This window comes from Talaromyces stipitatus, genomic scaffold (genome assembly GCF_000003125.1).
Source record: "Talaromyces stipitatus ATCC 10500 scf_1105507295541 genomic scaffold, whole genome shotgun sequence".
In the NCBI taxonomy this organism is placed as follows: Eukaryota; Fungi; Ascomycota; class Eurotiomycetes; order Eurotiales; family Trichocomaceae; genus Talaromyces; species Talaromyces stipitatus.
The window spans coordinates 3960148-3978634 of record NW_002990115.1 but is presented as its reverse complement, the minus strand read 5'-3'; the positions used below and the strand labels follow the sequence as shown (position 1 = coordinate 3978634).

The window sequence follows — 18487 nt, the reverse complement described above, 5'->3', positions numbered from 1 at the left end:
ACGAATTCAAGCATCCTTACACTAAGCCAGACATGGAGACTGCTGAGAGACTTTGCCTTCATGTAACTTATCACAACGGTGATCGAGTTGGTTAGTGACGCTCTGGTACAAAAGGAAATTCACTCGTACAATGCTTGCATTCTGAGATTCATAGAGCTGTTACTCTAGTTACCTACAGATTGCAGAGAAGTGAAACTGATTTCTGCCAGCAACTCCCAAATCATATTTCCAAATCCTACCACCATCATACCAGGACAAGTCCTAGAATTGAGCACGGAAACATGCATGGCCCTGCTCAATTTCACGTTCCCTGTACCCTTAGCACTCAGGAGGTAGCTGTAGCATGGACGATTCTGCTCAAGGATTACCTTGGTTCATCGCATGTTTCATATCTCATAACGGAAGAATTATCCTGTGGAAAAGTCGAGTCCACGTGCATCAATCTCGAAATAGACGATCAGGAAACTGTGGGAAGTTTGTCCCATATAATTCAACAGCAATTGCAACAAGAGCGCATAAATGACGCAGAAATCGACCAGTTAACACCGTTTCGAACGCACCTACATATCACCAGCTCAGAATCCGATGAAGGCAGCAACAGATCGAATGAACCAGTCATTAGTCTGGATACAAACACTCATTTTGCATTGAAATGCGTCCTGATTGATAATGGCCGAAAGCTGCATGTCACAACAGTACCAAGCTCCAACACAGAGTCATTGCGTATTCTGCAACAATTCGAATGTGTTCTTCACCAGATTTGTCAGAAGGATTTGAATGCGTTGGTTTATAGTATACATACAGCCAGCGAGGCAGACAAATCTACCGTGTGGGAATGGAATCGCTCTCACCCAATTGGAGACTCCAGAACAGCACTAGAAGTGTTCCTTGGTCACGTCAGAACTCATCCCAAATCTCCTGCAGTGAGCGCCTGGGATGGTGAATTGACCTACGAAGAGCTAGATGAGTTGTCAAATATCTTTGCGCATCAGTTAATTGATACTGGCGTGGGACGTGGCAATATCGTGCCCTTATGTTTCGAGAAGTCTAAGTGGACTCCTGTTGCCATATGGTCTGTGATCAAGACCGGTGCTGCTTTTGTGCTCTTGGATCAACGATTACCGGACGACAGGATTAGGCAGATTGCCGGATTAATTGAAAAAGACACGCCGTTAATTCTCTCTTCGGCTTCACAACGACCTCGAGCGGAGCTCCTTGGCTCCCATCTCATCATTATTGATTCAGAATATCTCGAAACGAAGTCACAGTCGTTATCGGATACAGCATGTAGTAGCGATAATGAATCTGACCTAACGCCATCAGATCCTATATATGTTGTGTTTACGTCAGGCACCACGGGCGTTCCGAAAGCTGCGATACTTTCCCACCAGAACATTTGTACATTCGCTAAAACTTCGAGAGAATTAAGTGACATTTCACGAGATTCTAGAGTGCTTGCTTGGGCGTCGTATGCCTTTGATGTCTCCTTGGGAGATACATTCCTCAGTCTGCTCAGCGGCGCATGTCTTTGCATACCATCGTCGTGGGAATGTGAAAACGATGTAGGACGAATAGTCGATACTTACCAGATCACACATGCGATGGTCACACCGTCAGTGTCAAAGATGATGCAGCCATTGCAATCATCATCGTTGAAAGTTCTTAATCTATGCGGAGAACCTTGCACTGAAGATGCGCTTTCAAAGTGGAGAGGTACGCAAACACGTGTGATGAACACATATGGGCCCGCAGAATGTACTGTAACTTCTGTTGGCAATTACGATGCACTTCTTTTTGAAAGCCCAAGTATAATTGGCAAAGGATTGGCGGGTTGTTGGATCATGGATCCAGTGGACCATGGCCGGTTGACACCCATTGGGGGTATAGGAGAGTTGGTGGTCGAAGGGCCGCTGGTTGGCCTGGGTTATCTTCACGACGAAACAGCGTCCAGGGCCAAGTTTTACGAGGACCCTAAATGGCTGCAGGATGGTCATCCTTCGGTAGTGCAGGGACGCAGAGGACGTTTATATCGTACCGGTGATCTCGTACGGTATACGGACAACGGAGAGATTGAGTATATTGGTCGAAGAGATTCGCAAGTGAAGATTCGAGGGCAGAGAGTTGAGCTTGGAGAAGCTTCCACTCAGTTGCAGCCATATATCCCTTCAGCAATACAGTGGAGTCTGGAAGTCATCACATTAAGAAACGGAGCCGCGATCTTAGTTGTGTTTTTTGCTATAGACTCAGAAACGAAGAAAAGCTCTATACTGAGGAAGATGCTTGACCAAGTCACCCCAGAACTGAAGAAAAAGCTACCATCAGCAATGATACCTGGAGCTTATGTCAATATAGACAGGATTCCGCTCACGATGACGGGCAAGGTCGACCATCGTAAATTGAGAGAAATCGGAACGTCATTGCCGCCGGATCGGATTACCTTTGTTGCTGCAGCTGGTAGCGCCAAATTCCCGTTTTCGACTGGGAATGGTAATGACAACGACCATACTAATGGGCATGAACATCCTAACGGAAAAACAAATGGCGAAACTGAGAACCATGCCGATAACCTCGCTAGGGGAAGGAACGACGGCGACGAGCAAGAAGATTCCAAACTGCGATTGCTGAAACAGGCGTGGAGTGCTGTTCTACGTATCGACATCGACAGATTGGGCTCTTCCACCAGTTTTTTTGCCCTCGGAGGAGAATCTTTGATGGCTATCCGTCTAGTCAGTACTGCAGCGCAAATGGGTCTCCAGCTTGATGTCGCAACAATATTCAGATATCCACTCCTGGCAGACCTAGCCCGTGAAAGTAAATTAACACGTTGGATGCTCCAGAGCCCGCCACAACCTTTCTCCCTTCTAGAAGGTGAGGCGAACCTCGTTGAAATCGCCAAAGCTTGTGGAACAGAGGTTGGCAATATCGAAGATGCATATCCGTGTACTCCGCTGCAAGAAGGCTTGATTACCAACAGTTCAACAACGTACACCGGACGCGGGAGATATGCACTACCTAAGCATGTCAACATTGAACGGTTCATACATGCGTGGCAAGTCGTCGCACGGACTCATAGGATTCTGCGAACGCGCATCGTGGACACCCTAACTCATGGATTGGTCCAGGTCGTATTATATGAAACGAATCTGTTTTGGGACAGTAGGGAGAGTCTAGCCATGTACTTGGAAGAGGATAATCGCCGAGAGATGACCTTGGGTACCGAGCTCTGTCGCTGGGGGATCGTAAGAGAACTCGGCACAACGTATTTCATTCTCACCATGCATCACTCCATCTACGACGGATGGACTCTCCCACGTATCGGTGCCGAAGTATTCAGAGCATATCAAGGAATCCGCATTGAGCCAGATATAGGATTCAACACTTATATCAAGTACGTCCGAGACTTGCCCTTAAGGTCCGCTCAAGAATTCTGGGTAGAGCGGTTGGCTGAACCAGAGAAGACTTCAGTATTTCCCGCCTTACCATATGGAATATATCAGCCCAAGGCTGATTCGACAAAATCAAGGAGCTTCTCAGCACCATTAAATGATCACCAAGGTGTATCGATGCCATCACTTCTAAGAGCTGCATGGGCCCTTTTGGTATCTACGCTTTCGGGAAACGATGATGTTACGTTCGGAGCAACAGTCGCTGGACGAAATATTCCTATCAGCGGTATTGAGGGCTTACTCAGTCCTACAATATCAACTGTACCGGTTAGGCATAAGATTGATAGAGCACAGAGTGTCTCAAGCTTCGTCGCTGCTGTTCAGGATCAGACTCTACAGGCCGTCCCATTCGAGAACCTAGGCTTACAGGCAATTAGGAAAATCAACGCAGACACGAGAAAAGGAAGCAGATTTCAGACATTGTTCGTGGTGCATCCTCGACATGATAGCTCTATTGTCGAATTGTCCCCCACTAGCAGCTCAGTTGAACAAGAACTGAAAACAATGCTGGAGAACTTGAATATAAGTTCTACACTATCTGATTTCAACGAATTCAGTCTAATGATTCTTGTGACCCAGACACAAGGCGACATAGTCGTCGAGGCCAACTATGACTCTCGGGTGATTTCTGATCTCGAGGCAGATCTTTTGCTTGAGCAGTTTGTACACTTTTCACGGCAACTCGGCCTCGCCAGTAATTTTCAAAAGAGTTTACAAGACCTTCAGCTTGTAAGTGACCGGGAAATCAAAATGATCTGGCAATGGAATAGGAAAGAATTTGCTGCTGTGGAAGACTGTATACAAGATATCATTGCGAGATCATATTCTGGTCATCCTTATGCCGAAGCGATTTTCGCCTGGGATGGCAACGCAACTTTCAGCGAAGTTGACGAGCTTTCCTCACGGCTATGCCTTAAATTACAGAGCATTGGGGTTGGCCGTGGCAACTTGGTCCCCATTTGCATGGAAAAATCAAAGTGGGCAACAATTTCCATGCTTGGAATATTGAAGACCGGTGCGGGATTTGTTGCAATGGACGTCAGACACCAGCCTAAAAAGCGTCTCATGGGGATTATAGAACAGATCAGTGCAAAGTGCATCGTTACTCATGGCCCAGCAGCAACTTTGGCACGATCTTTGTGCAAAGAAGCTATTGTGTGGGAAGAACATCTTTTGGATACCGATAATATCAAATCCGAACTAACCCCTGTCAAGAATCTGCCATCTGACACTGCTTTTGTTGTCTTCACCTCTGGGAGCACTGGTGCCCCGAAAGGAATAATCATTACCCATGAAAATTTCTGCTCGACAATTGAACATCATGCTCGGGAACTGAAGCTATCGAGAGAATCACGGATTTTTGATTTTGCATCGTATAGCTTTGATATCGCTGTCCACAACTCTTTGATGGCTTTGTGCTTAGGGGCATGCTTATGTGTACCGAGCGAAGACGATCGGGAGAATGATATCGAAGCATCTTTTGAACGGCTGAGAGCAAACTGGGCTGATATCACGCCATCGGTGGCACGTCTCATCAATCCAACAGAAGTACCAGGTCTTCAGACGCTTGTTCTTAGTGGTGAGGCTGTCGGCAAAGACCTTGTACAACGATGGGCGAATGAAGTAAACCTCATCAACGCTTACGGCCCAGCAGAATGTCAAATATGTACTGTACAATCCAAAGTAACTGACGTTGAAAGACATGCAGATATTGGGTTTGCTGTTGGTTGCAAAGCATGGATTCTTGAGCCAGCAAGCAACAACTTGTCACCAATTGGCGCTATAGGAGAACTAATCATTGAAGGACCTATCGTCAGTCCAAGCTATCTGCAATCCTCCAATAATGCTTTCGTCGACTATCCGATATGGCTCAGAGAAGGAGTAATGTCCACTTCCAAGAGGCGAGGTTATATGTACCGAACAGGAGATTTGGTGCGTTACCGACCGGACGGCACAATCGTCTACATTGGCCGAGTCACCACTCAAACAAAAATCAACGGTCAGCGAGTCGAGTTTGGGGAGATCGAGTACCATATACAGCGACTGGCTCCCAACATTGAGAGTGCGGTCGTTGATGTTGTGGATTATGCCGGCGTAAACCTGCTTACTGCGTTCGTTGTTTCGAACGACTCCAAGCTTGGGTTCAAAAGGAGTGTCGACGTCACCATCGAGCCAACAACGCCTTCGTCTAGAGTGTTAGACGAACTCAAAGAGTCTCTTCCGGCTTATATGGTCCCGACGGTGTTTCTTAATACGTCTCATATACCTCTCACATCTACACGTAAAGCGGACCGACGTTTTCTGAGAAGCCGTGCTAGTTCCCTTTCGCGATACCAACTTGTTCCTCAAATAAAGGAAGAAAAGAAGACCGTATCTGAAAACAATCAGCTTAGCCAGCTCCAGCTGGACCTTAGGCAAATATGGGCATGGGTGCTCAAAGTTGAACCTTCAGTTATTGGACTGAGCAGCGATTTCTTCCAGCTCGGGGGCGATTCCATCTCGGCCATGCGTTTGGTGAAAAGGTCTCGAATGAAGAGAATATTATTTACGGTTGCAGATGTCTTCCGCCACTCCCAATTGAAACAACTTTCTGATATTGCGGTACCGGTGACTAAAGATGATGAGTCTTTATCAGACGAGCCTGTGAAGAGAATCGCTCCGTTTAACCTCATTCCGATCAAGTACAAAGAGAGTCTTCTCTCAACAGCCGCTGCCACTTGTAAGGTGCCTCATGATGAGATTGTTGACATCTATCCATGTACAGCGTTTCAAGAAGCGGTTTTTGCTTTGACCGCAGGCAATTCGTCCGCATATGTACAGCATACTTTGCTAAGGCTGAAAAGCAACTCAGTTCTTGACCGTGCGTTGGCTGCATGGGATGCAGTTATTGCAGCCAATCCGATTTTACGAACACGCATCATTCAGTCCGAAGAGACGCAGCTCTATCAGGTGGTAATTGATGAGAAATCTAGGCAATCCTGGCGTTGGTACGAGACAAGCAGTGATTACCTTCTTGCAGTATCAGAAATACCAATGGGACTGGGAAATTCCCTCTTTCATTTTGGACTCGTTCGTGACAACTCGACGCCGTCACCGAGATACCTGCTCATCTGGACAATGCACCACGCTGTTTATGATGCCTGGTCCATGGATCTCGTACTTCGACAGGTATCTGAGCACTATCGCTCGCAGACTTTCAGCACACTTGTTCCAAACTATAATATCTTCGTGGACTTTCTCCAACGGCAAGAGTCCGAAAGCTCGAATTGGTGGCGATCTTACTTGTCAGGTGCATCTAATGCTTCAATATACCCGAAATCACCGATGTCTTCAAGGGAAACCTCTGGAGACCAATTGATATGCAGACAGTTTGACTTGCCCCACCTTAGCCGTCCAGGATACTCATCAGCGGTAATCTTGCGAACTGCATGGGCCATTCTGATGGCTCGTCACACTGGTGGCGAGTCCGTAGTTTTTGGTGAAACCCGACTTGGCCGCAACGTGCCCTTGAAGACTATCGATAGAATGCCTGGTCCAACGATTGCCTCAGCACCCCTGCTCGTCCGGATTGACCGGAATCAGACAATAGAGTCCCTTTTGACCAGTGTCCGGGAAGACAGTCTACGGATGCAGGACTTTGAACACCTAGGGCTACAATATATCTCGCGTCTCAGTGATGACGCTCGTGCAGCTTGTAATTTTCAAACTCTTCTAGTCTTTCTCGAGGATGGGTCACAATCTGAACCTCATGACTCGATATTTGAAATTGACCATACTGTTGATGATATACGCAATTTCAACACAAATTACCTTCTCCTTTATTTTACCCTACAGAAAAAGGCCCTCGTCACAACAGCAGTCTTCAGAGAGCATGCTATTGCTGCAGGACAAGTCGAACTTCTTTTGGAACAGGTGCAATCCATTTTCTCCAGCTTATGTAGTCTATCACCATCTACTCTAATAAAACAACTCGATATAGCTGGAGATGAGGATTTGGCTCGAATTTGGGCCTGGAACGAAACCGGAGCAGAGGAAGTAGACGAGTACATCCACGATCTGATCGCTCAAAATGCAATTAAACATCCAGAGAAGCTGGCCGTGCTTGCTCACGACGGCCAAATGACCTACAAAGAACTCGATGAGTATTCCAACAACCTCGCAGCGCAACTTAGGGCTCAAGGCATCGGGTTGAATAGCTTTGTGCCGCTATGTTTCGAAAAGTCCTTTTTGGTGCCAGTTGCAATGTTAGCGGTCATCAAAACTGGAGCCGCTTTCAGTGTTATGGATGTCTCCTACCCTGAAAGCAGACTGAAGATAATTGCGGATGCTTTGGAAGCGCACTTGGTGATCACGAGTCCTTCGCAACTCACCCTTGCACGGCGTCTCGCCGAGCGGGTGTTTGTTGTGGGAGAAAAAGCATATACAAGCTCGGGACTGTTTCAAAGACAGCCTATTATCGATATTTCGCTGAGAAATACAGATCGTCTGATGTATGTTTGTTTTACTTCTGGTAGCACTGGAGTTCCTAAAGGTGTAATGGTCACGCACAAAAACCTGTCATCTGCTGCTGTCGGCCAAACGAGAGAGTTGGCATTTGACCCCGAGGATAGGGTGTATGATTTCTCGTCTCATGCATTTGATGCTAATATCTGGCATTTCTTCTTGGGGCTTGTGGTGGGTGCATGTGTGTGTATACCGTCACACGAAGATCGTGTTGGCAATCTCGCCAGAAGCATCTCTTCTTTCCAAAGCACAGCACTGTTTCTCACACCGTCTGTCGCTCGCACAATTGACCCCACGGAGATCCCAACAGTGAAGAGGCTGTACCTTGGTGGAGAAGCAGTCACTCCTTTGGATGTGTCAATGTGGAAGGACAATGTCGACCTTTGGGGGGCCTATGGGCCCACTGAAACGACACCTTTATGTATCTTTACTCGACTCTCAGCCCCTAATTTAGCCTCGAACATTGGAAGAGGTGTCGGCGTACGATCATGGGTCTGTGATCCTGATAATCATGAAACATTGGTCGCCGTCGGAGCAATAGGTGAACTGGTAAACGAGGGCCCTTTGGTCACCAAGGGTTATCTTAACCAGCCTCAAAAAACAGCAGAGGTCTTTATAGAAAATCCCGACTTCCTTCGCCATGGATTTAGCGGAAATTACGGGCGTAAAGGAAGACTCTACAGAACAGGAGACCTGGTGCGATATAACTTCGACGGAACGATCCAATATCTTGGGCGTGCTGATACTCAAGTCAAATTACGTGGCCAAAGAGTCGAGTTTGGTGAGATTGAATATCATTTGAAAAGTCTCTTGCCTGAAAGTATCTCAATTTGTGAAGTCATTAAACATCCTACTTCTGGACAACCGACGCTCGTTGCTTTCTGCTCATCAACTTTTTCGTCATCATCCTCGAGTACCAGCTTGGACACGACTAGGACCAAAGCGCATCTTAGCAAAAGTCTTCCCCCCTATATGATACCGGAGTTCTTTATTCCTCTTCCTCAGATTCCACGAAATCCATCTGGAAAGATCGACCGTCTGAAATTGAGAGCTTTAGGACCTGAATTGCTTCACATCATCACTTCACGAGAAGAGTATTCTGATATTGAGCGAATTCATGGACCACTTACTAAGATGGAGACTCTACTGAGTACTCTATGGATTAAATCCCTTGGCGGTAGAACAGTGCCGGTACTGATCGATACAGATTTTGTCGATATCGGGGGTGATTCAATTGCAGCGATGAAACTGTCGAACATCTCTCGCAGGCATGATCTTGATTTAACGGTGAAAGATATTATCCAGTACCCAAAACTGTCCTCGATGGCACTTCGAGTTCACGCCTTACCCACCCTCGCAAAGTCTCTATCACCTTTTACACTCATCAACTCAATGGACCGTGACCGCGTTGTAAGCCAGTCTGCGGAGGTTTGCAACGTTTCCAGAGATTCGATTATAGACATTTACCCTGCAACACCAGTGCAAACAGAGCTGGTTGCCTTGACCTTGAAGCAGCCTCAAGCATATATCAAGCGGTCCATTTACGACATTCCATTTCACATCAACATCCGTAAGCTGATCGACGCCTGGAATAAAGTTTACAGTATAAACGACATTCTGCGGACCAGATTTGTGGAACTCGAAGGCTTCGGCTTGTTACAAGTTGTCGTGAAGGAATATCATTTCCGTCAATACGATAATGTTCAATCCTACCTGAACGACTCTATCAATCAGGGATGCCATGATCTTGGGCAACCCTTTTCTTACTTAGCTCTCATTGACGATGGGAAGAAGTCCCCGAAAATTGCTTGGACAGTACATCATGCTCTTTATGATGAGTGGTCAATCCTAATTATCGAGGAACAGCTTCGTCGGGCATACAAAAATAAGATAATGCATCCGCCACCGAAATTCAGTGTATATGTTTCAGAGATTCTATCTCGAGATAAATCGGAAGCAAATCTGTTTTGGAAAAAGCGCCTCACTAACTGCAGTGGTGTATCGCTATATCCGGCCTTACCATTGAAGAGTTATCAAGTTCAGCCATCAAAGACACTCCTGCGTACTATATCTCCCAAGTTGCGACCCGGCGTGAATATACAAGCAAAGATTTACGGGGCGTTGGCTCTAGTGATGTCTAAACTCACAGGATGCAGTGATGTCGTGTTTGCTGCCACATTAACAGGACGAAATGCGGCCGTGGAAGGCATTGAGCAGATTGTTGGTCCAACAATCACGCCAGTGCCAATTCGTATACAAGTGCATCGCGAGGGGCAAGAAAACACAGGACAATTTATCCAACGCATAGAAAGAGACACGGCTGATATGTCTCCCCATCAGCATATCGGAATCAAGAGCATCAGTATGATCAACGAAGATACACGAGCTGCATGCAACTTCCAAACACTTGTTGTTATCACGCTAAAGAATGCAGAATCTGGTAGTCATGTTTCAGAAACAGTCAGAATTTCATCATATGAAGCCACTAGTAAAGAAGGGGAAGCTTTCCACACATTTGCCCTGGTATTATTTTTCTTCCCATCAGCAGATCACATTGACATCGAAGTGGTTTATGACCCGTTCGTCCTTAATAAACGCGAAATTCAACGTCTACTTGGACGGATGGATAGAGTTCTATCCTTGCTGGATAGAAATAACGTGCCACTCGATTCTGAAGACTTTGACTGCCTAGGAGCGGAAGACCTTGACGATATATCAACATGGAATTCCCATATCCCTGTTCCCAGTGATCGTCTTTTGCATGAAGTTATCTTGCAGCAATCACACCTACGTCCTTCGGACGTTGCCATCGACGCATGGGACTGCAAATTCACGTACTCGCAGATTGATAGAATGTCAGATGCGTTATGTGGTCAACTAGTTTGTCAGTATGGCATTGGACGAGGCTCCATAATTCCTATTCTGTCTACCAAGTCAGGTTACGTGCCAATTGCGGCGTTAGCCATACTCAAGGCGGGTGCTATTTTCATACCTCTTGACGGAACAACCCCTGTTGGTCGTCTAAAGATGATTGTGGATGAAGTGAGACCTAGTATCATCCTCGCTACACAATCGTCACTCGCAGTCGCAGCCGACCTCGTGGTAAACGTGGTTCTTCTTAATTCCTATGATGATACCATTGCCAAAGCAGAAATAGACCCTCCATCAGTTGAAGCACCTCGGTTAGACGACGTCGCGTGCATTCTGTTTACCTCCGGTAGTACAGGAACTCCCAAAGGTGTGATGCAGACACATCAAGCACTCTCAACGGCCATAGAACAACAAGCAGCATATTCAGATTTTACAGATAGCACACGTGCATTTGAGTTTGCCTCTTATGGATTTGACGTTAGCTGGAACATGATATTCAAGGTCCTTGCTATGGGAGGTACTCTTTGTGTGCCAAGCGAGGAAGACAGACGAAACGATCTATTGGGAGCCATGAATCGAAGTCGTGCTACACTTACTGAGCTCACGGCTTCAGTCGCCCGTCTCCTTGATTTCACCCAGCTTCCTCATCTTTCCACTCTGATTCTGTCAGGGGAGCCCGTTGACATGCGAGATTTTGAATACTGCAAACCCCGAGTTCGGGTGATTGTCTGCTATGGACCTTCTGAGTGTACATCTGTCTCTACGATGAATCCAGGTTTACAAAGTGATTCCAGCCGTCACGGCATTGGGAAAGGCTGTGGCTCATCGATCTGGTTGGTCGACCCCGAAGATTACCGTCGGCTTGTGCCCATCGGAGCAGTAGGCGAAATTCTTATCCATGGGTCTCTGGTGGGAAAAGGCTACTACAATAGTGAGGAATTGACTAGGGCATCGTACATTCCTGTCAATGCGCTCCCATGGATGCCACATCATGCCAATAATTCGTCTCAACCGGCATTCTTATCTGGCGACCTTGCACGATACGACACCAACGGCAACCTTCATTTCGTTTCACGAAAGGATCTGCAAGTCAAACTTCATGGACAGAGAATTGAGCTTGAAGAAGTTCAGTACCATGTTCGAGCATTGTTAGACGAACATGTTGGGCCTGTCATATGCTGCATCTTGAGCCACCCCCAGAAGAACACGGATCCACAGCAGCTTGTGTCTTTTCTAAGCAACAGAGACGCAGACACAAAAGTTCCATGTAAATTGACAGCGCCGAACCAAGATGCTTTAAGAGCTCTGCAAATGCTTGAAGGAAGACTCGGAACTCTCCTACCACGATATATGATCCCTTCTGCATATTATTTCATCACCACAATTCCACGCACTAACAACGGCAAAGCTGATCGTAAAGCTCTTGCTGAAATAGCGGCATCTGCGCGGACGGATCAAATTTACAGAGGTAGAGCCACTGAACAGGATACTAAGCATCGAGCCCCATCCACTGCCAACGAGGCAACAATGCAGGGGCTATGGGCAGTAGCTCTCAATTTGCCAACGGAGACTATCGGAGCCGACGACAACTTCTTTAATCTAAACGGAGACTCCATCTCAGCAATGAGATTAGTCGCTATTGCTCGCAAAAAGGGGCTAGACTTGAGAGTATCGGATGTATTTGCGACTCCGAAACTCTCTGAACTAGCACAGCGTCTAGTATCAATCGACCATCATACGCAGGACTCCGGAGTTACTGAGATCCGTCCTTTCGAGTTGCTTGCTGAGACAGCAGACGCTCGGCAACTACGTCCGGAGGCTGCTAAGAAGTGCGTCCTGACGAGGCCTGATGATGTGGAAGATATTTATCCCTGCACACCTCTTCAAAGAAGTATGTTGGCAGCCACAATCAGAGATCCTAACGCATTCATAAGTAGGAGGTTATATCGTATTCCTCTCGAAGTCGAAGAATCAAGACTCCGTGATGCTTGGGCAGCTGTGGTAGCCCGACACAAGATCCTTCGAACTCGGCTTGTGGATCTTGATGACTACGGTCTTCATCAAGTCGTTGTTCGGGAGAGCTCTTTACTATGGAATAGATACGACGATATCAGCAGCTGGGTCAGTTCTCTGACGGGTGCAGAAAGTATGGGACCAACAACAAGGCTTACACGATGGGCGTTTATCGATGGTCCGAACGAGCGTTATTTAATTTGGACCATTCATCATGCTACTTACGATGGATGGATATTACCGGTGATTGAAAGCGAGGTTAAAAGGGCCTGTTACCATCCCAGCGAGGAACTAGGTGGATCATATCTCGACATGCGGCCCCTTGTGAAATACATACTAAACGAACCAAAGGCTGAATCTGTCTCATTCTGGAGTCAGCAGCTTGCAAATGCTGACCAATGTCGAATATACCCAGCATTACCCAGCAACAATCATTCAGTACACCCGGCCACGTACCTAGAAAAGAAGATCTCTGCCAGAGTCAATCGTATCACTGGCATCGGACTCTCTGCATTGCTGTACGGGAGCTGGTCTATCTTGGTATCTCATCTTACTGGAAGCCAAAAAGTTTCATTCGGTGCCATATTAACAGGACGCAATGCACCTATTGACGGTATCGACAAAGTCATTGGCCCGGCTGTCACGACTGTTCCTGTAGTTGTGGATTCTGACCCCGCGTTGACAGTTCAAGAATTCATGGCCCAGCTACATGATATGACGGCTCAAAGAATACCTCACGAGCATCTCGGTATCCAGGAAATTCGCTCAATAAATGAGGCATGCGAGATAGCCTGCAGCTTCCAAACCGTGCTGGTTATACAACCCCCGCAGGAAACGCAGCTTCATCTTGATAGCGACGACAACAAAGAACTTAGGCTCATGGAAGAGATGGATGAAACCCAGATAAAGGGTTTTCCAGATCAATACTCGGTGTTGAATCAGTACGGGCTAATGCTGGAAATTATTCCCATGGACGAGATCATCACTGTTCGCGCTAGTTTTGATTCCTTGCTCATCTCTAAAACTGAAATTGAACGTCAGATAAGTCGATGGGGGCGGTTGATTGGCCAGATATTGGATTCACTCAACAAAAAGATACCTGTATATGTTAGAGACCTCATCTCAACCTGCGACAAAGATCTTGATGATATTTGGAGGTGGAATAAAGACGTTCCACGTGCTATCTCTAGCCCATTAATCTGCCAAAAAGTCCGTGAAATGACCAATACACGACCAGATGCATTGGCAATAGATGCGTGGGACGGCCAATTAACATATAGGAATCTCGACGTGCTATCCTCTCGACTTGCCAAGTACCTGGTGAAAAGCGGCATTCGACGTGGTCAGTTTGTTCCCCTGCTTTTCCGAAAATCGATGTGGGCGAACGTTGCCATGCTTGCGGTATCAAAAGCGAACGGTGCCTTCGTGCCACTCGATGCAAATCATCCCGAGGGGCACTTAAGGGCGATCATGCAAGCCCTGGATACTGATATAGTCCTCTGTGCTGGTGACACAAGAGATCGTGCTGCGCGTCTCGCCCAAAATGCTGTGATTGCTGCTGAAGCCGCAGCGTCTTCTGACAACCCTGATCAAGACTTAGAACCAAATATGGCACAAGACATTGCTTACGCAGTATTCACATCAGGAAGCACAGGCGCCGCTAAAGGAGTCAAAATAAGCCACCAGAACTTGGCAACGGCAATCTACTACCAAGCAGGAGCTGAAGGGTATCAAATCAATTCTCGAACGAGGTCACTTGATAGCTCTTCCTATTCATTCGATGCGTGCGTTTGTAACTTCTTTTACACTGTGACGCAAGGTGGCTGTCTGTGTGTCCCCAGCGACGAGTCTTTGAAAGGTGATTTGGGCACGTTCATGCGTGATAAGAGGGTCAATTGGGCTCAGTTGGTACCCTCGGTTGCCCGGACGATTAACAAGAGTCTTTTGCCTGATTTGAATAGTCTCGTTCTCACAGGGGAACCAATGAGCAAAGGTGATATCGAGACCTGGGCACCGTCAGTTCGTCTAATCAATGCGTACGGGCCGACGGAATGTACAATACTATGTGCCATATCCTCTCGAATTACGAATCCAGAGGAACACCTGGGATTCATTGGCTGCGGTCGCGGAGCGACTCTGTGGTTGGCCGACGCTGACAATCCCAATAAGTTGGCTCCTGTAGGTGCTACTGGAGAGATTCTTATTGAAGGGCCCATTATCGGTTTAGGGTACTTAGGACCATATCAATATCCACTTGTCGAAAATCCACCGTGGCTCCTCAAGGGATGGAAAGGTTGTCCAGGAAGGACAGGGAAACTCTACAGGACAGGGGATCTGGCCAGATATAGAGAAGATGGCAGTCTCGTGTTCATAGGCCGCATCGGATCGGAAATCAAATTACGTGGCCAACGAGTTGACATTGGAGCGATTGAGGACGTGTTGCGTCGCAGTATTCCTTTGGTAATTGAGCTTGCAGCTGAAATTATTCATGTCAACTTTGGAAATGTGGAAAGGGACAGGCAATTGTTGGCCGTTTTTGTTGCTGCTTCGGAGACTGCATCTTCTCAAATTGGCCTCCGAACCCAGCTTGAGAGTCTTGTTCCTTTCTTGAAATTACAGTTAGGAACCATTCTCCCAGCATACCTTCAGCCGGAAGCCTTTTTACCGCTACCTTCGATCCCGAAGACAAGCTCCGGTAAGACAGATCGTCGGCGCCTGAAAGCACTTGAAAAACAGATTCGCCCACAGGAGTTAATATGGATCAGCGGAAATACGGCCAATTCAGCAACAGGGTCATCGTTGACTGCTCCAGTGACTCATCGCGAACGAGTTTTGGCGGAACTCTGGGTGCAGGTCCTAAGGATCGAGTATGGATCCATAAGACGCAAGGATGACTTTTTCAGACTCGGTGGTGACTCTCTCAGTGTAATGCGCTTGAGTACAAAAGCTCATGCACGTGGCTTTAGCCTGAAGTCAAGCGACATCTTTCAAAATCCAAAGCTGATGCAGCTTGCTGAGAAGATGACGGAGATTGAAGAGGATAATGCCAGCATAATGCTCAGTCCCTACAAACCCTACAGTCTAATCACAGGCATATCAGACATTGAAGAATTTATCGCATCTTACGTAACGCCCAGTTTGGGAGTTAATGTTGACCAGATTGATGATATCGTCCCGGCAAACGGTTTTCAGGTCGACTATATTCATAACCAGGAGGAACCTTTAGGCCTGCAATATGCATACATCGATATCGGTGAGAATGTGTCGTGGTTTAGACTGGTTGAAGCGTGCCAGACTGTTGTCCAAAACTTCCAGTGCATGAGAGCTCGATTCCTCCATCATCAAGGCAAATACTATCAAGTCATTCTACGTGATGCCCCTTTGACAACAGAGGCAGTGGAATCGTCGGATCAGATTACCACTTTCTGTAATCAGTTCTGTCCAGCAGATGCCCGGAACGCGCAACTCAGCGACACCTACACGAAACTGATCCTTGTCAAGACTAGAGACAAGCGGCGCGTGCTTCTGCGTGTGTCGCACAACCAAATGGATGGTTGGTGTTTGGAGCGGATTCTGAAGGAGATTGCCAATGTCTTCAACGGCGGCGAGATGGAGAAAACACCAGAATGGACGAGTTTGTTACAGTATCGTCATCAAACGGCCGCTGCTTCCATGCATTATTGGCGGAATATCTTGGAAGGAAGCGCGAAAATTACCTCGCCATTGGTTTACAAGCCCGAAGGAGACAACAACAAAGTGCGAACACTCAGGTCATTCGCGCTTCCCTATTTCCATACCGCGGAGGACAACAGGCGTACTCGTCCTGCGGTAGTGGTGAACGTGGCGTGGGCACTTGTTTTGCAGAGACTGGCCAGCCATGATGATGTGGTGTTTGGTAACATCACGACAGGTCGCGACGGCGACATGCCAGGTCTTGACTCTGTTGTCGGACCGTGCGTCAACATGCTACCATTCAGACTCAGACTACCGTCCTCGGACAGCGGCAGCAGACAGCGATATTTACGAAACCTCGTCGAGGCGTCAGCCCAACAGGCCGACGACCGCACGTCACACGAGGGCCTGAACTGGGACGAGATGGTGAACCGATGCACTACCTGGCCTTCCGGGTCACGCTATTCATCTGCCGTGCATTTCCGTAATATGGCGTTTGAGCCGGAGTTGATGTTGGGCAATGACCGGGTTGTGGTCACCTGGTACGAGCTTGTAGCCAGGCCTCATTGGACGACGGTTCTGGTTTACCCTGAGAGTGATGATGTGCTTCGCTTGTGGCTGCTTGCTAATCCTGATGAGATTGGGGATGAGGGTGCGGATGAGATTTTGCAGATGCTGTTGCAGTACTGTAATGAGATAGTTGAGGCGCTTGCTGAGTAGATTCATGTATGTGATGTTTGTTCATGTTGGTTGTTTATCTTGTTATTCCATGTTTCCATAGCTAAGGGCACGTATAGACGCATTCTCCTCTAGTAAATTGACATCGATCTGTCATTTGTTCATATTATTTTAAGTGATCAGGCACATCCCGTCCACCAGAAACAAAACTCCAAGACCATGGAATCCAGCAACAGCAAAAACATCCCCTGGGCAGAACATCTAAAAACCGAGCGAGCCAAACTCCTCGCCCAAACCGACTCAGCCATAACCGCTCTCCAACAAGAATCAATCCGCGTACAACAACACCTCAAATCCCAACAGGAGTCATGGTTCCTCATCCGCGCATCCAAAATCTCGCGGCATGCGCCCCAATATCAGAACGAAGTAAAACTGGCAACGGGACCAGGAAATATCCTCCAAGACCTTAAAACCCTACAATTCATCCAGACCGAGGTCCCGGTATAATACTGTACACGAAGAGCTCGAGAACTGGTCTGAAATATCGGCGCAAAAAAGGGATCAAATCATGGATGCGCTTGAATATATTGCCAGAACTTTCAATACACTCGCTGATATAAAGGATTGTTGGTGGGAATGGGTCGATAAACCCGATGCTCAGGAAGAGGTGCTCACTATCGGTAAGGGGATTATTGGTCGATGGCTTGAATATGTTAATGCGACTGATGTTGTGTATTCGGAGGATAATGTTAGGGGCCAGTATGACAAGCTTGTTTCTCAGATCAGGGGGGAGATGTGGTTTTATTGGGCTGTTTCCCAACTCCGGGTTTGAGAGGGATGAGAAAAAGAATAATTAGGTTCTGGGTATAATAATATCATTCAGTTCGTGTATCGTCGAAATGATAGATAAAGGTTTATATGCAACCTAGAATCCCACGTTAGCAAGAAGCCTTACCTAGGTAACAGCAACAGACTTCGAAAAACAAAACAAAGTAATAAACACATACGACAGCTGGGATTTACTCGTGGCCGGCGTGTGGTTTAAGTACGGCTAAGCGGACAGGAAGCCCTGTTTTCACTATCCTATGGTTGTATGTACTCATCTCCGATTTTCAGAAGTTTATATATTGTATGTTGACTGTGAAAAACTGAAGCCGAGTGGGTGCGTTTTGGACTAGAAAGGATGTGGTAGGTAAATAAGGTTAAAAGGAGACCTGCGGTGTTAGGGCGGATGATATGGACCTCTTTTTTGTTGGGTTGACTGCCAATTTCTGAAAAGGGTCAACATCTTGACGAATATCTAG

At 47.0% G+C, this 18487-nt stretch overlaps 1 protein-coding gene across 1 annotated transcript; it reads left to right on the top strand.

Annotated features, from left to right (window-relative positions):
- Window positions 1-281: 281 nt before the first annotated feature.
- Window positions 282-17690, top strand: TSTA_038070 (nonribosomal peptide synthase, putative; the record flags this gene model as incomplete). The annotated part of the gene is made up of 2 exons (XM_002480985.1): window positions 282-17221; window positions 17360-17690. 2 exons carry the CDS (start codon window positions 282-284, stop codon window positions 17688-17690), a joined length of 17271 nt encoding a protein of 5756 aa, XP_002481030.1.
- Between the last annotated feature and the right edge of the window lie 797 nt (window positions 17691-18487).